The sequence below is a fragment of the Rhodnius prolixus genome, unplaced genomic scaffold (assembly GCF_049639745.1).
Source record: "Rhodnius prolixus isolate KJV_2025 unplaced genomic scaffold, Rpr scaffold_3, whole genome shotgun sequence".
NCBI classification, from domain to species: Eukaryota; Metazoa; Arthropoda; class Insecta; order Hemiptera; family Reduviidae; genus Rhodnius; species Rhodnius prolixus.
Genome location: NW_027411603.1, coordinates 21,917,074 through 21,941,536, shown reverse-complemented (window position 1 = coordinate 21,941,536; position 24,463 = coordinate 21,917,074). Strand labels below are relative to the sequence as shown.

Sequence of the window (24,463 nt, the reverse complement as noted above, 5' to 3'; positions counted from 1 at the left end):
TCTGGAGTAGTAACCTCAACAGGGCGTCCAGAACGTTCAGCGTCACTTGTGCCCATACGTCCACTCCGAAAATTTTGAAACCACTTATAAACTGTTCTAATCGAAGGTGCAGAGTCACCATAATGTTTATCAAGCTTCTCTTTAGTCTCCTGAGGCGTTTTGCCTTTCATAAAGTAGTGTTTAATCAACACACGAAATTCTTTTTCGTCCATTTTTTGAAAATCACTCGACTTCCTCGATTCAAACGAATGCCAAACACAAAGAAATAGACCGATCTGGCTGAAACTTGGTGTGTGTTCTTCCAAGAGATGCTACTAACTAAACATAACCTCGATACACGCCAGTAGTGCTATCTCTCTGACTTTGCACGGACTTTTCAAACGACCCCTTTTCAATAGTACTACTGCATCAGCCATTTTTTTTTTTTTTTTTTTAATAATTAAAGTTTAGATTTTAACAATGAAACCCTCCCACGAGACTTAAAAGAACAGAACTAAACAGACGCTATCGACTACTTAAAAGACTCTTAGACGACAGATCAAAACTCTCTCTGGACGACAAAAGACTGATTTATACTTCTATTTTGAAACCCATCTGGGCGTATGGAATAGAGCTTTGGGGTTCAACCAAACGCTCCAATCTCCAAAGGATTCAATCGCTACAATCTAAATTACTTCGAACTATCGTAAATTCTCCATTTTATGTCTCCAACCTGACTACACACACACTGACCTTAACATTCCTTTTGCCAACCAAGTTGCTAAAACACGATACAGAAAACTCCACTTCAGCCTGCAATCTCATAGAACACTTCCTGACAACCTGGACAAGACGTCTTAACGAGACAGTGACCTCGTGATCTCTCAAGTGAAGAGAGTGACTAACCATATAATGTTTTGGAGTGTTACCACTGCGGTAACTTCTCCACTCATTTACTTCTACTGTTCACTGTTATCATTGTTACTTATGGCGCTAACGCGCTGATTGTAGCACAAAAAACGCAAAAAAAAAAAAATAATAAAATAAATCACAGCTCACAATTTTGGTTGGGAGATCTTGACAGTTAGTTTTTTTTTTTTAAACTCATTTTTATTTTATTTATTTATTTTTTTAAACTGAAATGTTTATTTGACCTAAAAATATTCTATAATGACTTTAACGAAACCCATAATACAAAATTGAATTGAAAGGAAAAATTTGATGATTATGTTTAAAATTAATTGTAAAATTAGTTAATTGTCAACTTAAAAATGAAAACTTACTGATGAAGTCAAAAACTGTGAAAGAAAGTCGTATGTTCCTCCACTAAATTTAATGCTGAAATATCATAAAGAGAGCAGAAAAAATTATGTTTCATATACGTATTGCATACTTTATTGTTTAGCAAAATCTTGTACAATATCGTGAGTCTGGTACCGATAGATTAAAATTCAGAAACAAGAAAATAAAGAAAAACTAAAAAAAAAAAGCACAGTTATATATTTAATGGCAGTCTAAAAGAACTGACTTCAAATTAAATCTACATTACTGCTAAGTATTAGTTATATCGAACCCTTTTCAGTTCAAATCTAAGCATCATTTTGCAAAGATTTAGCTGTTTCAAACATATTTATTGAATCTAAAACGAAACGAGGAATTTACTTTCTCAACACTGTCAATTTTTAAGAGAATGTTTAAATTTGGATTCACTATCGGCAAATATAAAATATCCAGAAATTCTTTACGCGAAATAGAAGTAGTCGAGCAATATAACAATAAATGATGTAAGGAAACAAGCCATTAGTTGTTGACATTTAAAATGATATTTTAGGTAATTCAGTAAAAACCAAATCAATGAATAACATTTTAAAAAAAAAAAAAAGGAAAAAAAAAGGAAATATTAAGAAGTAGAACTCATTACTCTTTACCAGAAAATAAAGCTGGTACTGTCCAAGGATGTAAAAAATGCTAGATCCTGCAGTGAACTATGAATAACAAGGTAAGTTCCCTGTGAAAACTATTATATTTTTTATTCAGAATTCCAGTTTAGGCCTGGACCTTATTTAGTAATGTGCCAAAACGTTCACAATTTCAAACTAAATTCATCAGAATCAACTCAATAAGAATGAATGCGATAATCGAAATATGAAAGCAATAAATTGCTAATTTAAAAGGCTGTGGACACAGTAATGGAAATTACTTGCAAATAAAGGAAGTACTAGTCCCTATTTTGACCTGGTATTAAACTCTACGACAAAAACATCACTGCGGAAGTGTACTTTACGGAATCGATTAACCTAATTTTTACCTATTTTATTGTTTCTTAAGGCAGTTTTGAAATGGTGGTAAAGTAATTCTAATTCACGATCGAATTATCTTTACAACATTTAAAGGCAATTCATTTTGTACAGTATAAAATTCCAAATTAGTCGAAATTGTGCCAAGCGAATGTGTCACTAAATTGAAAAAATGTTATTGTATTCAGCGAATTTTTTTAGGACAGATTAATTTCACGAAAGTTGTAAATGGCGATTAGAGAAATTCATGACAATGTCCGGACTTGACTTTGTTAATTAGATTTTATTGCATTAAAATTTAAAAAAAACAGCATTTTTCTGCAACCATGTAGGGAAGTTCTCATTACTCAATTAAAATCAGCTGTGTAATGCCCAACTTCCCACACTAGTGGGGGGAAATTCCCATTAGTGTCACTTTCCGCACAAGTGAGTGGAAAAACTTTATTGTGCTTCCTTGATATAAGAAGTTTTGTTATTAACATAAATATTTTCTGTAAAACTCTAATAAGCTTATTTAAATTTATTTTATTTAAATAATTAAAAAACGAATATTAAAAAATAAAATAAAAATTGAAAGGAATATAGAAATAAAAATAATACTTTAATAAATAATTAGATATTTTTAATTATAACAGTTAAAAAGGTTATAGTGTTACCTTATAGAAATTTAAAATGGATTCTAGTGTTGCCTGTTTAGAAAACACTCCTCCATCAATAAAAGAAACAGCAGAAAATGTAATAAGTAATGTAAATACGTAAGTAATGTAAATAATTGTAATATAACAATAAATGTTTATAATAAATAAATTACTTTTTGTAGACTGTAAAAATGAAATTTTTAATTTTATTAGTTAATAAATGGTTGCAGAAAAAATATAATATTTAACTCTAGTGTAAAGTATTTTCTTCACACTCGGCAATTTGCACTTGCACTCGCATCGCTTCGCTCGCTCGTGCGTGCAAACCCTGCCTCGCGTGAGGAAAAGTACTACTTTCCACACTTGTTAAATAAATAACTATTTATTAATTAAGTATAGTAATTACCAAATAATTTGTTACATTTTCTTTTTAAAATATACAGGGTGATCCATTTGAAACGCACCAATCGCTAATAACTTTTTAGCAAAGCGGAATTTCGAAAAATCCCATGAAGTAAACTATGTTTTTTTTTTGTCTAATTTCCAAATTTTCCACTCCCGATGCTGTATCTTCATTTTTGGCGGAGTTACGGCCAAAAACCCGATTGGGGTTTCATAAGGACCACTGGTTTTGACAACGATTATGAAAACTACATAAAACACTGTGAAAAATGACGTTAATCCCGTTTTGATATCCCTAATATTAGTCGAGATATTTAAGATCAAAGTTACTATTTTATCAACTTGTGAACGGTTTTAATATTTATTTTCCACCAGAAATACACGTTTTGCGAGGTCCTCTGACTGCAAATAATGTTATTTGTGACGCAAAGTACAAAAATAATAATAATTGAAGATTTTAACATGTAGTGTAATGTAATGGTTGTGGGTGAATCAGGATAAATTGGTTTTATCCAAATAAAAGCAATCATCACATCATTTTAATGCAACCCGTATGCAAGACTTCTTGACCTATGATTACGGTAAGAATATCCTAGCAAAGTGGTCAAGAGCGTGGCTTTGTAAGTGGGAGATCCCCAGTTCGAATCCCGCGTGTGCAGTCATTCTTATTACTTAAAAAACCATAAAACTTTTTTTAATAAAGTGTAGTTATACGTAGGAAATAATCTTAAATTATTATTATTTTTGCTCTTTGCGTCACAAATAACATTTTTCGCAGCCATAGGACCTCCTCCCAAAACGTGTATTTCTGGTGGAAAATTAATATTGAAAACCGTTCACGAATAGATAAAATTGTAACTTTGGTCTTAAATATCTCGACTAATATTAAGGGTATCGAAACGGGGTTAACGTCATTTTTCACAGTGTTTTATGTAGTTTTCATAATCATTGTCAAAATCAGTGGTCCTTATAAAATCCCAATCAGGTTTTTGGCCGTAACTCCGCCAAAAATGAAGATACAGCATCGGGGATGAAAAATTTGAAAACTAGACCCAAAAAAACATATAGTTTACTTTGTGGGTTTTTACGAAATTCCGCTTTCCTAAAAAGTTATTTGCGATTGGTGCGTTTTAAATGGATCACCCTGTATAAATTCTGTTTTTTAAATATAATACCCCAGGAGACTTGGGAGACTTAGAATGTTTTCTAAGTACTACTTTTTGGTTTACATTTCTTAAACCACTAGCTGTGCTAATAAAACCCCTAAATTATTGCATTTTTTCTGCATTCAGTCTGCCTGATTAAACCGAGACCATCTTCTCTATGATTTCTATTAATTTTACGCTACTAACTAAATCTTTAAATTGAATTTTGGACAAATAGATGCATTCTCTCTAGATAGTTCTAATTCCTTTTTTAGATGTAAATAAAATTAAAAATGGTTTTATTACTCATAGGACTTTTGCGTTCTAGAAATATCAAGGTTCCGGAACGGATTTCGGAAGACCAATTCATCCTAAAATTTAAAAAAATGTTTAATCCATACACATAAGACTGAGACCGACATCTAAGAGAAATGCCTACACACGATACCTCCCCAAAAATTATTATAATTATTTTTTAAAGAAGAACTATTCTCTAATTTAACCAAAATCTAATGGATTATAGCCATAAAAAATCCAAAACACTGTCTCATGAATTTCTTAGGCAATTACTTTATGCCTAAGACGGGCATTACGTCCAACTACCAACTAGGTGTCGTGGACGGAGGAGAATAGCAAACATACTTTCCTGTAAATTTCTTTTATTAACCATTAAATAAAATCTAAGGCCTAAGTCCGGGAATCGAACCCAGTACCACAAGACATATTAACTTTACAGGTATCGCCTCTAACCGCTCGGCTACTGTGGCGCCTAGGTTTTAAGATTAATACTAAGGAAATTCAATTTTTTTTTCATTTCGTTGTTGGAAAAGATTAAAGGAAACCCCAAAACCTTGTTTTGACTTTCATTGGCTGTAGGTACCTACCGACATTTCCTTTCGTTTAAGATTTAACTTTTAGGTATTCTTTAACTATGAGTTTTGATATTACCACAACTGTACAATTAAAACGAAAAATCGTAGATAGCTCAGAAATAAGCTCAAAGAATCTGCCAGTATCAAGAATACCGCTCAACCGGTTTTACTAATTTACCAAATAAGTTTTTTCAGGTTTAAGATTTCTGCGAGAATACGTCTGCCAATGTTAATTTCGAATGTTAGTCTAGTTATTTTTAAGAATTAAAACTGTCCGGCAGGACAGTTGTATAAGGGTTGATCGTACAAAAAATGCACGAAAAAGCGTAACGTTGAAAAACACCCAACTTTGACAATTTTTTTCTCTTTTTCTATAAAAGATAAAATTCCCAAATTTTCTTTACAATGTAAGGAAAATCCTCCTTTATAACTGTATTTTTTTTCGCAGCTTACCCAGATCTAATAGTTTTCGAGAAAAAAAGTTAGTAAAAACTGGGAAAAAACGGCATTTTCAAAAAATGTTCTTGTTCTTGTTCTACTTCTTGTTGATACCTTTTTTTGTGTAAACAACGTAGCGCATAAACGCGTGAACCGATTTTCATGAATACAAGAGCGTGGTTTTATAAGTGGGAGATCCCCCGAGATCGAATTCCGCTTATGACTACTTTTTATTTGTTAGAAAAAAATTGTTTGCAGTAAAGTATGAGCTTCCGCCCCGGTCCACGACACCTAATTGGTAGTTGGACGTTAAGCCTCGCCTGAAAAAATAGGCGATTACTTTAATTTACTTAATTCGAATCCAAAAAAGTAGGATACATATTTGAACATAACCAAAGTAAGAAAGTGGTGTAGCAAATTCCTACAACAGTTTAATTAATTTATATCACTCCAAATAGGCTTGAGTACGCGATCTGTTGACGATAAAATTTTAGACTGCCATTCAGGATGTTCTTATTTTAAAAAAGAAATCTGGTCATTTACGTGGCACGATAAACGTTTTTATGTTTACAGAAAAAGAAAAAAAGAAAAGAAAAGCAGAGCTTATTCGAGGCTGGCCAACACTGTAGGATGATGCTGTATGATTTATAAAGAAGAAATAATGCAGAGTGAGATCTAGCGAGGTGAGGGGCAGAAAGTGATGGATAGTCGCCAGTGACATGTACATATGTTGGCGACAGCGTACAACAGTGAAGACGATGTCTTTGTCCTGCTCTGGTATATGCATCACCGGCGGCCTCCAGTCGTGCGCCCTCTCCCATCTAGTCCATCTACTAGAGTGAACAAGAGAGAGAACACAGAAAAGAAGTAGAAGAAGAGATAGAGAGAGGAGGATATAGGTCTAAGCGCTGCCCCTGAATTCAGTTCTCCCTTCTATGGACACAATTAAACTGCAATTTCATTTCCCTTCTGTAGAGTGCGCGGTATACCCTCGCATTATTTCTTTAGCCTACCACCAAACTAACCGTGTATTTTGATTTCCTCAATTAATGGACCCCGAATAAAAATGCTTCTAGCTTTGAAATTTATTGTCCTACATTACTCTCCATTAATTAATCTAGTAGAGTCTAATTTTACACAGGCAATGCCATATTTGTTAGGTACCATTTATTTAACCACTATCCTTTTTAAGCAGTAAGTCGTGATAACATTATTTTTAGTAATACCAGTTTCTTTAACAAAAAAAAAAAACTTTATTACAATTTGTTAACCAATAAGGCGCCACGGTAGCCGAGCGGTTAGAGGCGAGATCAGTATAGCTAATATGTATTGTGGTACTGGGTTCAATTCCCGGTCTTAGGCCTTGGATTTTATTTAATGCTTAATAAAAGAAATTGGGAAGGGGTTAGCTATGCAGTTAGCATACTGGACGCCCACACGGAGGTTCCGGGTTCGAATCCAGCTGCTGATCCTTAGATTTTCTCTTCCTAGGAGCTTCTTACAGCCCGGTGATGGAAAGAGAGAACACTGTCCGGAGGCCGGCACTGTACTGAAAAAAGCTCCGGGCGCCAATAACTTTAGATGTTGACGCGCCTTATATCATTTTTTAAAAAATAAAAGAAATTTACAGTAAAGTATGTTTGCTAGTCGCCTCCGTCCACGACACCTAATTGGTAGTTGGACGTTAAGCCTCGCCTGAAAAAATAAGCGATTACTTTACTACTACTTTTACGAGGGTCGTTTGAAAAGTCCGTGCAAAAATAAAAACTACTTAATTTTTTGGGGTAAACCTTTTTTATTTTTCAACAAAGTCTTCTTTTAGGCTTATACACTTCGTCCAACGCTGCTCTAGTTTGTTGATCCCTTCCGAATAATAGGATTTGTCCAAGTCTGAAAAATAGCCATTCGTTTCTGCAATCACCTCCTCGTTTGAATAAAATCTTTTTCCCGCCAGCCATTTCTTCATATTGGGGAACAAATAGTAGTCCGAGGGAGCCAAGCCTGGAGAATAGGGGGGATGTGAAACGAGTTGGAACCCTAGGGTCCATTAATTTTGCGACCACAACTGCTGAGGTGTGAGCTGGTGCGTTGTCGTGATGGAAAAGGACTTTTTTGTGGGCCAATCGTGGGCGTTTTTCTTGCAGCTCGGTTTTCAAACGGTCCAATAACGATGAATAATATGCACCTGTAATAGTTTTACCCTTTTCCAGATAGTCGATGAGGATTATTCCTTGCGAATCCCAAAAGACAGTCGCCATAATCTTTCCGGCCGAAGGAACGGTCTTCGCTTTTTTTGGCGCAGATTCCCCCTTGGTAACCCATTGTTTAGATTGTTCTTTGGTCTCAGGAGTGTAGTGTTGTATCCATGTTTCATCCACAGTGACGAAACGACGCTTAAAGTCCTGCGGATTCTTCTGGAACAGCTGCAAACCGTCCTTGCAACACTTCACACAATTTCGTTTTTGGTCAAGCGTGAGCAATCGCGGCACCCATCTTGCGGATAGCTTTGTCATGTCCAAATGTTGATGCAAAATATTATGTACCCGTTCATTCGAGATGCCCACAGCACTAGCAATCTCACGCACCTTCACTCTTTTGTCATCCATCACCATATCATGGATTTTATCAATGATTTCTGGAGTAGTAACCTCAACAGGGCGTCCAGAACGTTCAGCGTCACTTGTGCCCATATGGCCACTCCGAAAATTTTGAAACCACTTATAAACTGTTCTAATCGAAGGTGCAGAGTCACCATAATGTTTATCAAGCTTCTTTTTAGTCTCCTGAGGCGTTTTGACTTTCATAAAGTAGTGTTTAATCAACACACGAAATTCTTTTTCGTCCAATTTTTGAAAATCACTCGACTTCCTCGATTCAAACGAATGCCAAACACAAAGAAATAGACCGATCTGGCTGAAACTTGGTGTGTGTTCTTCCAAAAGATGCTACTAACTAAACATAACCTCGATACGCGCCAGTAGTGCTATCTCTCTGACTTTGCACGGACTTTTCAAACGACCCTCGTATTTGTTAACCAATATGAATAAAAAATATAATTCCTACAGACATTCGTACAAAAATTACTTTGAAATAGAAGGGAAATAGATCTACGGAAAATAAAAAAGGTTTGATAGCACGATAAGGTTAAAATTTGTTATTAATAACATTAGAAATACTCAACAAATATTTTGTGAAGTATTTCTAACGTCATTTAAGGAAATATACTAGGATACCAAGGTGGAAGGTCCTTTTCAGGTTCTGTGAAGTAGATTTTGTTGTTTTGTTAGGCTAGCTTCTCTAAACGGTAACGTTGTATTGAACGCATGAAACGCAGTATTTGATTCCTGCAGATGCTTTTATATTCCTAGATCCAGCTTTGTAGCACTCTCCAGTGAGAAAAAAATCAAAAGAGAAATGTTCTGGGAAAAACTTACAAAGACTTAGGAAGGCTTAGGAATTTTCGCAAGCAGGTACGTCTAGAAAAAGGTCCTTTGGCTTTGACAAATTCATACAAAAAATCAGCTTGTATGCTACCAGGTTTTTTTTCCACGAGCTACAAAGTTGGGCCTAGAATACAAAAGTATCTGCAGCAAACCCTCCAATACAACGTTATCATCGAATGTAGAGAAAAGCTGATAGCGTACAATTTTTTTGTTTTTTTTGCTCTCGATTTGTCAAAACCAAAGGACCTTTCCTAGTAGTATCTCCTTGTGAAAATTCCTAAGCCTTCCTCAGTGATTCTAGGTTTTTGCCAGAAATTTTCTTTCTTGACTTACTTCTCACTTTGGCTCTTCCTAGAGCAGGATAATTGCACCCCAAAGTTCCCGAAGTTAATGTGTCATTTCTTGCAAACATCTTGATGATTTTTGTGTCCATGGTAGGCCTCAATCGCGGACACTAATCTCGTCAGGTTTGATTTTAGGGAAATCGATACAATTTCTCTTCACTATTTTCCTATAATAATGTAAAACATCGATGGCTTTATCGCAGTCTCTTTTAATGTTTCTTCTCGTCACTTTTTTTTCCAATCAACTCATGTACACTTTAATCGCCATCTTCCATTTGATACCAGATCTTTTATTACCAAAATTAGATTAATATTTAAAGCCACGGATTGACATCAACTCCTATCTGTGTTTAATTTTCGATCTGCAATAAACCTTGAAATGAAGTACCGAGATTCGTCTACTTTTAATGGCAACGATCCACTAAAAACCTCTATAGACAATAAACATGGTTTATTAAGTATACGTACATATAGGAGTATGTGTATAAACCTCCTAAATTATTATTTTAGTGAAATACACGATATTATCACTGGTTACCGTTAAAAAAGGGGGCTAAAATCGAATTTGGAGAAAATCTAAGTCCCTGATTTATACTTTTGAGTGAGTAGGTATGTATAGTTTTATATATTTTACGTTGTTGATAATTAATAAATATTATTAAAACATTCATAGTTTGAAGAAATTAAAACTGTCCGGTAGGACAGTTGTATAAGGGTTGATCGTCAAAAAGTGCACGAAAAAGCGTAACGTTGAAAAACACCCAACTTTGACAATTTTTTTCTCTTTTTCTATAAAAGATAAAATTCCCAAATTTTCTTTATAATATAGGGCAAATCCTCCTTTATGACTGTAATTTTTTGCAACAACATAGATCTAATAGATTTCGAGAAAAAAGTTGCTGAAAATGAGGAAAAACGGCATTTTCAAAAATTGGTCTTGTTGTTGTTGTTACCTTTTTTGTAAACAACGTAGCGCCTAAACGCGTGAACCGATTTTCATGAATGAGGTGTCATTCGATTCGGAATTTTATGTAGATGTGCCTTTTGGGGGTCTCGATGCTGTACATCGAATGGGAGAGGAGTTAGCCCCCTATATGTAAGGCCCCCTCCAAAATGATTATTACTAATTACTCTGTAAATCTTGGCCCGATTTTGATAAAATTTGGTAGGATGATAGGGTTATGGCTCCCCTACGTAACAATAAAGCGACGATCTGCTCTTACACTTATTAAGGGGAAGTATAGCAATCGTTTCAAATTATCGACATGTGAACCGATTTTCATGAATGAAGTGTCATTCGAATCGACATTTTGTACAGATTTACCCTTTAAAAGTCTCGAGCTATGCCTCATAAGGAGGGGAGATTGCCCCACCCAAATAAGGCCCTTTCTAAAACTATTATTACCAATATTTCTATAACGCTTAGTCCGATTTTGATAAAATACAGCTCGAATAAGTGGTTAAAGCTCCTCTACGATGCTGTGAAGTGCTATCATGCTCTTGCTCCTACTAAGAGGAAGTACTGCAATCGTTTAAATTATCAATGAGTGAACCGATTTAAAACAATGAATTGTCGATTAAAAAATCTTTGCCTCTTTGCCTATTAGGGAGAAGTACTGCAATCGCAATTTATTTTTCTTACTCCTCTTAAAAGGAAGTACTGAAATCGCAGTTTAATTTTGCTATTTACGTACAAATACCTTCCTATATTATTCCAAACGCTTTTTAAAAAAAATTGTTATTGAGGATGGTTTGGGGGACCGCAACTATAATCAATTTTTAAAAAGATCTCTCCATTGGTAGTTATGGTTCCGACTTAACACCTTATCAGGTTATAATGATAGAATTGCTTATTCCAAATTTTAAAAAAATCTGTAAAGCAGATATGTAACATTCCAAATAGACAAAAAGGAAAATCTATCCAAAAGGTACAAAAATCTCCTTAACAAAAACTTACAGTTTAAAATGTTAAGTATAAGGGTTGATTAAACGCCTAAAGGTACACAAATCAGCGAGTACCCAACATTTCATTAATCCTTCATTAATATTTAAGTAATTCTACTGCATTAATTTTCATTAATAAGTTATTTTTTAGAATTTATTAGATGTCACAGACCCTTATGCTGGCCATTTTCGTCTACAAAATATATGTTCAAGTAGCACTGTAGATTGACTGTAATATCTAGTTATTTATAATAATCAAACTATTAATTACAAGTTAAAAAGAAAAACGTTATAAAAAATATAAAAAAATTATGAGGCTAAAAAATTCAAAACCTTTTTTTAAAAAAAAAACACACCAACATAAATCAATGATTTTGTTTATTTTATTTATTTATTTTTATTTCTTAAATAAAAATCGTCGGTTTAAGTTCTTTCTTCGATTAAAGTAATTGTTATTTTATGAAGTAGTCAAACGTTTATAATAATAGGTAATAATTATCTGGCTTTATTGCAAATAATATAGTTTTCTTCAATTACATTCTCAATCTAGGTATTCATCCCACAATGTTGTATATATGTAATATAAAATAAATAAGATATGCATATTTTTAGTACAGCTAATTATTCCAGTATTTTACTATAAGTAAAATTAGGGGGACTAAATTAAAATTACAATTGAGAAGTGAGTAAATATTGTTGAATAATCTACTTGTTATAACTGTGTGTTATTTGTACTCACGAATATTTCGGTAAGACGAATTCAAGACAGTAGCCTACTCTATCTTTGTCTTTTTCTACTTTAACATGCATGTACGTATATGTGATTTATCATAATTATAACAAAAAAATATTATGAAGTGGCCAGCATAGGGGTCTGTGACATCTAATAAATTCTAAAAAATAACTTATTAATGAAAATTAATGCAGTAGAATTACTTAAATATTAATGAAGGATTAATGAAATGTTGGGTACTCGCAGATTTGTGTACCTTTTGGCGTTTAATCAACCCTTATACTTAACATTTTAAACTGTAAGTTTTTGTTAAGGAGATATATTATTAAAGTTGTTAATTGTTGATAATTTTTCGAAAAGTCTTGCGAGAACTAAGACTTTTCTGGCGTTTGTCGAACAAACTTCTAGTAATTTAAGACCTAAAAAATTTGTGAACTAGATATTTTACTATTTATAACTTTCACTTTCTGAATTCTGAAATTTGATTCTACAAATGATGCAACTTAAAACACACAGTTAATGTATTGATATCTTCAAAAAAAAATCCTTTGTGCAAAGCTTGCTGCATCCTGTAAACAAAGGAGTTATTGAGTTTCATTTCATCCTTCTTCTTCATCATAGATTCTGTAGACAGAATACTGTGAATTTTACAGATGCCTAAACTACGAAATTAAAGTACAAAGAAAAATGGTTAGAATAATGATTTTACACAATCGCACTTACGCATTAACGTTAAGTAAGGTAATCTTGCCAACAATTTATGTCCTTCTTGTTTTGTAGTGTGGAAAATAAATAAAATAAATGATAAATGGCAGTTTCTTAATAAAGGATACAAATCGTTAAATATTAATTGACAATCATTAACTATCGACTGTAATGGAATATTAGCACACTTCCTTTAAACGCTCAATTCCGGTAGGAAATATGTTAATCGGCATTTAAATAATTTGCACTAAATGAAAAGAAAATATTTGTACATTAATAATGGTGTGTTAATTAAAAGCAGCACACTATGCTAAAGTTTAATTTACCGTTTAATCTTGATAGTTAGGTAACCCTCAGTTTGGATTCTCCCCCATAGATTGCTACTGGGGTGGCTGATTGAAGAAAGCAGAACGAGGAGCACCCGGGGGATGGTTGGGAAAAAAAAAACATTGCTAAATGTTGTACACATGGCGTCAGCAATATTAGCCCTAGTTACGAGTGAGAGCGATCCTCTAGAGCGGCGCGCGTGTGTGTGTGATTTTGAGGATGGAACCTTTCCAGTGGTTACCAACCCATTAATCAAACAAATTGGAATAATCCTTGTCTCTTATTCTCTGAGGGCCTTGTCCTCGCACTAATATCTTCCTCGCAGTAGTCGTTTCCTGTTTCCCCATTTGGTCACATCAAAAATTAAGCTGCCCATATTAAGTGGCGTATCACCATGATTGATATGTTGAATATATCTTTTGTTTCTGTTCCCCTCAAATAACTCTTATCCTGCATCAACTGTGACTCTTACATGCTTACGTAGTCAATTGTACAGATTTTGGTGGAATCTAGTAGGCCTATTCACCTACATCAAAACTATCCACTTTTATTAATTATTGTTTTTAACAATAGTTTCTTACTTTTTTAATTAGTTTTACAGCTAAAAGAACTGAAAGTATTAGTAAGGCTACCATGCTGAGGAACTTGTAAGAGATTCTGGACTAATTCGAGGCTTGAAACTACGGTAAGTGGAGTTAGGCAGAGATCAGAAGACTGGGCATAATTGATTGTAGAGACATCATTTTTTAGTATCAATTAATGACTAATGAATAGATAACAGATGAAAACAACACTCTGGACAACAAAAGACTTATATAAGTAAGTATATTAAAGCCAGTCTGGGCTTACGGCATCGAACTGTGGGGTTTCAACCAAACGCTCAAATCTGCAAAGGATCCCAGTCCTTGCAATCTAAAATTCTTCGCTCTATAGTAAACGCTCCTTTCTACGTCACCAATCAAACCATTCACACAGACTTGAACATTCCTTTCGTGCAACACAAGTGGCTGAAAACACGTTACAGAAAATTCCATCTTAACATTCAATCTCATCACAATCCAATTGAACAACATCTATCTTCTAGAACATTTCCAGACAACACTTCTAGACGTCTCAAAAGACAGTGGCGATCTCCTCTCTGATGAAGAGAGTCAGTAGAATTTAGAATGTTTTTGTAGTGTTACCGCTGGGTAACTTCTCCACTCTGGTATATGTGAATGATATTTATTGTTATCATTGTTGCTTATAACGCAAAATGCGTTGATTGTAACTAAATAAATTTTTTTTTAAAAAAAAAGGGTTAAAAACTAAATATTTTCATAATATTATACCTAATCTATAACAGTTTTTTTTTTACGAATTGAAAAAAAGATTTAAAACTGTTTATATCAAACGATATTTAATTTATTTTATGACCAAACTGAGGTCAACAAATGAAGATATATTTTGGAATTCAATATGGCTGCGTGTCGAGTGACCAATCACAAGCTTGTGTCTCCTTGGTAACGTCAGTGTAGCGTGTTTTGGCCGACTGTTCAAACCAGGAATTAGGATAATTGTAAGCTAGCTAGCTGGTGGCCACACACGAACAAACCAGTGAGAACGTTTGTGCCTCTATAGTCCAGCTTACATTTCTGTGTAGCTGGGTGGGGCCAATTGCCCTAAACTAAACAATGCCCGCTAATGCTAATGGGACAATAAGGTTTCTAGCACTATATTTTCTGACTATATAAATAATTTTTCACGCCAACTCCTTGTTTATTATATTCATTCCCATAAATATAACTATACATCTAGTCGGGATAACAATTTCTGAGAATAAGTAAAGAGAAATAGCAAATAGTCCACGATAATGGTTTGTAGATCAATGCTGTTCTATGGAGAAACTTTTTAATTGAGACAAGAGGGCAAGCAAAATCAAAGAAACAATTATTTATAACCTTTGTTAAACATAAACAAATAAGTAAATTATTTAAGTGGTATTGAGAATCGGTAGATAAAAACTTCATTTTATCGATTAATTGTCGAAGTTTCTATCTCGAAAAAATGGCGTATCACTCTTCTAATTCATCATTGCATTTACTTTAGTCTTTGAACTATAGTTCACTTTCACTACACAAGCTTGATGGGCCAATCCCTGAAGTGGGATTATAATACGATTCCTGGCAGTACAAAGAAAACCAATTTCGAATATTTCAATTTCAATAACTTCGACTTATAAAAACTTGGTATTTATTTGTGTAGCTAACTGTGGTTCATTACAGATATTAATTTTTTAATGTGTAAATTTAATCATTATGTAAAAGTTAGAAAAGATCCGCATAAACTAATTTTTTTTAAATTAAGGATATAAACAAAATAATGCGATGTTAGAATTCTAGTAGGGTTAGAATTCAGGCCTACGCCACTACGACGCCTTTGGATCTACTAGGTGTGGCTATTAAATAATGAGACTATTGCTGTAAAACATTTTATTTTAAATTTATACATATTTAGTTACTATCACCTTCAATATACACCCCTCCCTTATCCCTACAACGCTCCATGCGAATTTACCATTGTTCGAAACAGTGCTGGAAGTCTTTTTCTGTGAGCTCCTGCATGACGCGTGTCGCTCTTTTTTTCACAGCTTCAACGGACTGAAATCGTGTTCCTTTTAATGCAGACTTTGACTTTGGGGAACAGTTAAAAGTCACATGGGGCCAGGTCAGACGAATAAGGTGGATGGCCTAAAACTGGGATAGACAATGCAGTGTGAGCCGGCGCGATGTCTTGATGGAGAACCCATGACTTGTTCTTCCACAAATCGGGTCGGTTTTTTCCTTAATCTTTTACGGAGTTGAGCAAGCACCTCACGGTAGTAATGTTGATTAATTATAATCAATATTTTCATCCGTTTTGGACGTGGAAGGGCGAACTGGGCGGTCTTTCATCTCCGACGTCTTCTCGGAAACGCTAGAACCACTCAAAAACTTGCGCAACTGATTAGCATTCATCGCCATAAACTTCTTTTAATAAAAGATAAGTTTCAGTAGCGGTTTTACCAAGTTTCATGTGAAATTTCACGACAATTCGTTGCTCTACTACATGTGTAGAGTATCATGTTTTCGGCAAAACGAAACTAACACCTCTTAAACACAAACGACAGTTCCGGTCAGACAGATTTCTCTACAAACACGTAAGACGCTGCAATCGAAAGAGAAGGCTTTACGCTGCACAGCTGTCGGTCGTTAGGATTTGGCGCATGTACTCGTATAGTTCTTCTGTAGCAGCATCACTATCGTTATTTAATAGTCACACCTCGTATTGTGGCTCGATGTTACAATTACAAAGCAAAAGTTCAAACAAAATAATAATATTAAATTAGTAATAAAACATACAAAATTATAATAATAGAAACATACTTACCTTCCATAATGAAAAGTTATCTGAAGCTATGCACCACGTGATGCAAATCTTTTTTTAAAATAGTTTTGGTGCTTAAAACGCCCTGAAGATTATTAATAAGATCAAAACACTGAAGGAAAAATATGGCTGATTAAAAATAAAGAAAAAAGGCTTTTAAAAGGTGAAAAAAAAGTCATAATTAAAATGGTTTTGCGGTGATTTCATTAATGAAAACTTTAAATAGATTTACTAACCGCTAAATCAATTGAAGAGCTTGGTGCAAAAAGGAGTTATCTACATTTTCTTTCAGAAAATGTGTTTAGTGGCGCCTCCTATTGTATGTTTAATTCTACATCTTTTGGTGCATAAACGAGTCTTTTTGCAGACTTGTTTATTATTACTTATTCTCTAACCTAGGTTAGATTTGGAGCAAAAATGAGTTTTCTACTGCAGATAACTTTCTTTTGCTCCAAACAGAAAAGATGACGCAATCAATCAAACAAAAAATTTTATATTAGGTTTATTATTATTATTTACTAGCTGTACCCGTTCACACGTTGCTGTGTTTAACAAAAAGGCAGTTTTGATACCTCAAACATAATTTATTAATGATCAAATGTATACAATACATCGAAATGAAAATTAACAATAAAATTATCCCTACTTCAAAGTACAGTAGTGTCCTTGCAAAGGTAGCATTTCTACATAATGTGAAAAATTCAGTTAATGTTGTTGGAGGTGGTGACATTGCTCTTGCAGGTACATTTTCTGATGTAAAATACACACGATGTCCATTTTCTGCTAAATGAACAACCGTTGGATATCGCTCATGAATGGAAAATGATAAAATACGCCATACGGCCTCATTGCTACTTATGTAGCGTCCCAGTTGATATTGGGTGACTTCATCGTTAGATGCAGTTGTATTTTCCACTCCAAACACTGCCATATCGCTTCCTTTGTTCACATATTTCCAAATATATTATCACTTTCACTGAATTGCAGTACTCAGCATTTATGTGTGCGTTATACGTTTTTAGTAGTAATGGAGAATATGGTACTACCCAACGATTATCAACGTCAATAGTATTGTTGAGTTCTTTTAGTTTAATGGATTTTCCACCATCTTCGGTATAATTTATTCTCGTATTAATAATTGCAAAAAACTGTTTTTCATGGTTTTCATGGTTACACTTTTAACAAATATTACTAATTAAATGTTATTTTTGGGATATTTGTTCGGGAGCACCTAGAGCCCCAACTCTGATTTTAAAAAAAAATTGCAAAAACCTTCCCGGGGATATACCTAATAATTTCCCAAATTTTCACGGCGATTGGATGTATGGTTTTTGAATCTATCGAGTACAAACAAACAGACACACATTCATTTTTATATATATAGATTAGGGCGCCAATAACCTTAGATGTTAACGCGCCTTAAATCATTAAATAAAATTAGGTTTATTTAATGTTTATATAAGGTAGATATTATTATTTTTGTTTTTGACAGGCATAATAATATATCTAACATTCGCTTCGACAAGACACAAAATGCCACTTAAAAGCTCAAAAACAAGAAATCTGTTGACTAAAGTACTTAATATGTTATGTACTCAAGTTTTAATGAAAATTATGAAAAAAAAGTTAGGTGCAAAATAACTTTTGCTTATAGCAAGCTTAAAAAATGCCCTAGAAAGTTCAAATTGAGCCCCAAATGATCCCATCACAATATATTAACTAATCCTTACAACAGACACAACATAAGGAATACATCTTAAAGCATATTTAGTTTTTTGTCCTATTAAAATTTTTTAAAATATAGATAACTCCTTTTTGCACCAAGCTCTTCAATTTTGATCAAATTTTGAATACCAGAGGCATCCATTTTTAACATAAGTCTTGTATAAAAGATTTAGTTTCTGGAAAATAAAGAAAAAAAGCTTTTAAATAATTATTTTGACAATATTCTTAAGATTTAACCTTTGATAAAATATTTTAATAACTCAAGAATATTATTTGCGAGAAGCTACAGTTCTATAACGATAGCAATCATCTTTAATTACTGATAGTTTTTTGTTTTTCGACCGCTGTTAATTGATGATTTTAGGAAATATTGAGGTGCGGTCATTAAATTGACATGCAAATTTCTTTCTTCATACCAACGTTTCGGTAAATATATTACCTTCTTCAAGGTATTGTAAATTTTGTGGAGTTTCATGTTAAGCTACATCTTCATAACTGTTTATTTATATTTACCGAAACGATGGTATAAAGAAAGAAATTCGTTTGTGAATTTATTGACCGCACCCCCAATATTCCCCAAAAATCATCTTTAATTAATGTTAATGAAAAGATTGAGATGTTTACGTAGATAAGAATTACTTATTCTGTAGAGTTCTTCCTTCAAGTTTTACTAAAAGTTTACAAATTTTGGACATAAAACTAAATTGTTGGCTAATTTATGCTATAAGCCTTTCCAGGCATCTCCATCAGAGCATTTATTTCTACAAATAAAAAATTTAAAGTTTGAGAAATAAATAAAGTAAATAAAATTAACAACCCAATAAAATATTAACAAATTTTTCTTTGGTAATTTTTTAAATTAACAAATATTTTTTACTAAAGAATTTTTAAACAAAATTAATTCTCTCGCTAATTTTCCTTTTCCCAAAAACTTTGATAAACTTCTGGATCTGGTTTTGGTGGGTTTGTCCAACCTTTTGTGTAAGGATATGGTCCAAATTTTTCCAACTGAAACTCTGGTCTCGAAGATAACCAGCCAACCTGTATGATATAATTAGAATTGGTTAATTTTATTTATTTATTTTTTTTTAAATTATTTAAGGCGCGGCAAAGATCTGAGGTTATTGGCGCCGGGAGCTTTTTTCAGTACACTGCCGGCCTCCGGACAGGGTTCTCTTGTTACAGACAATACTGTCCATCACCGATGGACCGGGTTATTGAAAATAAAAACAAAACAATCTAGCTGCACATAAAAATATAAGCAGCACAGAAATGCATGTACATATTATGCAGTACTATCATTATATTATACATAATGAAGGTCACGCAGGTACTTAGATTAAGGATCGTGGTACTGCTTGCGCCTAGTGAAGGAAAAGGTTGTTAGTCAAAAAGGGCCCAAAGTTGATTTTGTTGATTCAGGTCACTGCTGCAGCAAATACAGTTTCTTTCAATTGGTGGTACAAAATAAAGTAAGGTGGACTGAGATTAGGGTCTACACATATTCGTCCCTAACCATAGTCTTCTCATTCGACGTAGTCTGCTGTCGGCAGTGGATTAGTCCTTTCAAATGCATTTAAAGGGAGGATAGCTACACAAGTTACTGGACAAGTCTCTTGTATGTATCCAGGCCAAGTGAAGCAGTCGAGAAATGAGAAGTAAGAACATTGGCTATTAAATGGAAACTATTTCTCCAGTAAAGAGCTCAGCAATCGTCTTGGGAGCCAGAAACAAAGGCTATACGATTGAGGTTCCTAAATAGGACTGTAACTTAATGAAATCTGAATAGAAATCTGTAGAGGTTAACTGTTCAAGGCAATCTATAAGCTTGCCTTGGCTACCTTCCTCAGATGATGTGCTCTGGTACATTTCTTTAGGTTGACGCTGATTATCTCGACAAACGTAACATTGAAGCTACAACCGATCTCATAGTATTGGTTTCAATACAGCCGGTGGCACCAACATGGTTTTTGGCAATTACCCACTGAGTAGCTCTTTACAGCCTGAAACTAGCTATTCTTCTAGCAAGGATTCTCCATATTTATTTATTTAATAATAGAAGAGTATTTTTATAAAGTTTCCTTACAAAATTAAAAGCGGCTTTTTTAGTAAAGTCGATTCAAAAAGTTTGTGATAAGTATATATATAATATATGATATTTTCACCTCTGACGCTGTAGTCACAGGAAATGGTAAAACTGTTCTTTCGTCTACGTGTTTCTTGGGTTCAACATACTCTCGTTTGCTTCTTAAATCGATCAGTTCATCCACTGACGACCTGGAAATCATGAAAAACGTACTACGTCTAGTAAATCATGATCTTTGATCTTCAAGAATTCTTTACACTAATAAGTAGGATTCTAGGGACTCCTCCATTGAAAAGAGAAAGGGTTGCTCTGTGATAATATTTAAATGAAATTCATTTGTTTCAGTAAACTTTCGAATTGTAAAAACTAATTATATTCTTATGGGAAGACAAATTTCACGCCAATACTTTTTTTCCTGTACAAGGTGTGTTTACATCGAGCGAGCGAACACATGTTTTGGACCACAATCTGAAACTCTCTCTACACTTTGATAATTCATGAAAATATGTGAATTGCTTGCTGGTAGATGTAAATGATGCGATAAACGAAGCGTGCTCTTCCGCGATCGCCCAGTCTACAGTTTACAAGAGAATTCTAGCCTGACGGAGGTTACTAAAACCGAAGCAGTGACAAAAGGACTAGTAAGATCAGCATGTTTAAAAGATAGTAAAATAAATCAGAGTTAAAAAATGTATAAATCCACTCAATTTTAATTTTGACCGAAGTGTTTTAACTCTATTAGCTAAAAAAAATTAATTTCTAAAAGCGAGAAACCCTCTTTGAGCAGCTGTTACGAGTATATGTATATAATAACACTACGACAACTGCATTCAAAAGCGATGTAAAGATGCAGTCACCAATGGGAAATCAGTAACAATGATATTCTCTTGATTGGGGCGAGGCTAATGAAAGTAAAACGAAAAACTTCTAATATTGCTTAAATAACCATTTTTTAATGAAATCCCATGAAATATAAAACGGAATTTAAAATATTTTGAGACAATTAAAGAAAAAAGGTAAACTACCTACTTCTTATTTTTTTATTGCATTAGAGCAGGTGTGTCAAACACTTGTCCCCTGAGGTAATTTTTTTGTGACCCACGATGTTCTGAAATAAAATGAAAATAGAGAAAACATTGTTATAAAGAAAATAGGGCTTAGGGAAGATCCAGGCAACATGGTAGACAACGATTCCATCGTTAACCTGTAAACTACTGAAAACGAAAATACACGTGGACAATTACAAAGTTTGCTGCCCAAAATTTTGTATAATTTTGGGGATACGTACTTCTGTGGGCAACTACGTATTTTCGTCCATGAAATTAACCCCTTAATGCACAGTATTTTTGAAAAAAAAACGCTATATTTTATACGATTAAGTAAGTGTTATAGCTTGCAATCCCATGTAAATGATAAATATCAATAAAACGATTGTTTTTCTTTGCTTTCACATTATTTTCAATTCTCGATTATATTCGAGTGTGAAAAATTATAGCAGCATAAAGTACAACGCCGCTCGAATTATCTCGAGTGCGCACAGTTTGGCCAATTTAGCGCGCTCGAGAGTTAACTCGAGCGTGCACGTTAAGGGGTTAAATAAAACGCCATACTGATCAAGATTAACTACTAAAACACCTGCCTTAATGAAGACTGTCTGTCCTCAGTCTTTGAATCCAGATATAGGAAAACTAGTACGAGGAAATCGCTGGCCAAGTTTCGGGTAAAGAAGAATAATTCTAGTTTTTATTAATACTTTAAATAAAAGCAATTGTCTCTCCGGCGGGGCTCTTCAACAGCAATCCTCTTCCTTGTACAGATCTGGTTCGCTACCTTGGGCTCTTCATAGACAAAAGACTCACATGGAACCCATACACTAGACTTAAAAGACAAGCATTGACGTGCGAAACTACTTTACAGACTTCTTGGACGACCCTCCAAATTAACCATTGAACTCAAACGCTTGATATACAGTACTATTCTCAAACCTATGTGGGCTTACGGACTAGAGCTGTGGGGTCCAGCCAAATCTACAAACGTACGGACTGTACAAACATTTCAGTCAAAACTCCTCCGACAGATAACTGACGCTCCTTACTACGTGACTAACCACGACCTCAACATTCCCTTCATAGACCAACTCGCCAAGACTAAATACCAAAAGTTCCATACTACTCTCTCGACTAGCTCTAATCCTCTTGTACTGTCTTTCGCTTCCTTTGACATTCCTAATACTCCTCGCCGACTGAATCGCCAGTGGCCCCGCGACTTCCTTGTAGGCTGAAGAACTAAACGCGATTATTCTCCCATCTCTCCTCTCTCCTACTCATATTCTCCTCCTCACATTCTCTCTCCTATAGAGAGTGCTACCGCTGAGTAGCTTCTCTCCTCCTGCTCTCCTCCCGCACCAGTTCATCACTCTCTCCATATTTACTTATTGTATACAATGTATACAGATTGTAAATTACAAAATAAATTAAAAAAATACAATTGTGTAGTGTTTTAATTATCCTATCCAGTCTCCTGAAACCTCACTTTAGAACAAAATTTATAAATATGATGTGGCCCGCGTGAAACGTGCCTGTTAAACCAAATGGCCCGTGTTTTAATTGAATTTTTGACACACCTACTTTAGAGAATTTACTGTTGCAAAGTGGTCCTTCGTCGCTTCGAATTAAAGTGGTGTTAGTTTATTATTATAGAGTATATTGTAAAAATATTTGATCCTACGAAGCACTGAAACGATACTTAAAAGGAGGGAAACTGATTTTGTAACGTGGTACTTTCGAGCGAAAGGTTGTTGGCCGAAACCTTATTATTTTTATTATATTTTGTTTTGCATTTAAGACGAGTAATAAGAGTATTGGCGCCAGGAGCTTTTCCTACTGCACTTTCGGCCTCCGGGCAGTGTTCTCTCGTTACAGTCAACACTGTCCACCATCATCGGAAAGGAAGCAGTAAGAAGCTCCTAGGAAAAGAAAGTCTAAAGGCCAGCAGCTGGATTCGAACTCGTAAATCTCCACGTTGAAATCTAGTATTCTCTATACATTCAGCTAATCCCGTACCTCCAAAACCTTTAGAGGCAGATTCTGGGATATTTTGGTTTTTTAGTTAGACGAAAGACACACTAAACTCTTACATACCAAAGAAGTAGCAGTAAAAAGTCATTTTTTTTCGAACCGAAAACGGATATATTCCGCAAAAAACTTCTTTGCGGGTGATGGAGGGTACATCCCGCTGAAATGCAGTTTCAGAGCAATGGTACTTGGTGGAACAAAGTCCGGTAATAGTAAATCAGTGAACAAACAGCCGAATTCCTTCTTCAAAATTTAGTTTACCAAATTGGGAAGTACGAGTATGTTTACCATTTTGTAATTCTATTATTGACATATTAAAAGTAAATACTTTAGATAATGACCTGTATTCATCCACAATCCATCCCCATTTTTCATTCCAAAGAATTGCCCCTTTTCTTTCACGTTCTATGGCATCAGCCCAATTCTTTAAAGCATTTACCGTTACTTCATTTATTGTTGAGATTCCCATTTTACCGAAATTAAAAACTCTAAATTATATGACTTTCAAAAACTTTTCGTTAAATTACTTTCTTTGTAATTAATCATATGACATTTTCAATCTTTAAAAAATTTTCAGGATTTTCAGAATTTAAATTTTTAGGAAAATTATGTTCATTTAAAAAACTTAAAATACAATTAATAAATTTACATGACTAATTATTAAATTAGTCGATTCTATTTTAAAGGTAGAATTTTGGAGGTTCATTTAGAGATCTTACTATCTAAAGATACTTGAAAAAAAAAAACTGTAACAATTAAAGAAATTAGAGTAAGGTTGCTCAAGTCGAACCCCATAAAAAAGCGATCTCAGAAATCAGAGAATATATTAGTAAATACATAATTATGGGTATCATTTGAAACCTTTGTTATATAATTATACCAAATAACACGTAATACTTGACAAAA

At 34.0% G+C, this 24,463-nt stretch overlaps 1 protein-coding gene across 1 annotated transcript; it reads right to left on the bottom strand.

Annotated features, from left to right (window-relative positions):
- Positions 1–19,220: 19,220 nt before the first annotated feature.
- On the bottom strand, positions 19,221–24,101 carry LOC141453586 (uncharacterized). Its single transcript, XM_074126972.1, has 3 exons — positions 23,899–24,101; positions 20,563–20,674; positions 19,221–19,438 (listed from the first exon to the last, which is right to left on the bottom strand). The coding sequence occupies exons 1-3, from the start codon at positions 24,024–24,026 to the stop codon at positions 19,307–19,309; spliced, it is 372 nt and encodes a 123-aa protein (XP_073983073.1). The 5' UTR covers positions 24,027–24,101; the 3' UTR covers positions 19,221–19,306.
- Between the last annotated feature and the right edge of the window lie 362 nt (positions 24,102–24,463).

Excerpts from the sequence above, each read along its gene's own strand:
- LOC141453586 (XM_074126972.1), bottom strand. The coding sequence starts at position 24,026 with ATGGGAATCTCAACAATAAATGAAGTAACGGTAAATGCTTTAAAGAAT. Across the intron at positions 20,675-23,898 it reads TGGATTGTGGATGAATACAG|GTCGTCAGTGGATGAACTGA; the intron begins GTCATTATCTAA and ends CATGATTTCCAG. Across the intron at positions 19,439-20,562 it reads CTGTGACTACAGCGTCAGAG|GTTGGCTGGTTATCTTCGAG; the intron begins GTGAAAATATCA and ends TATATCATACAG.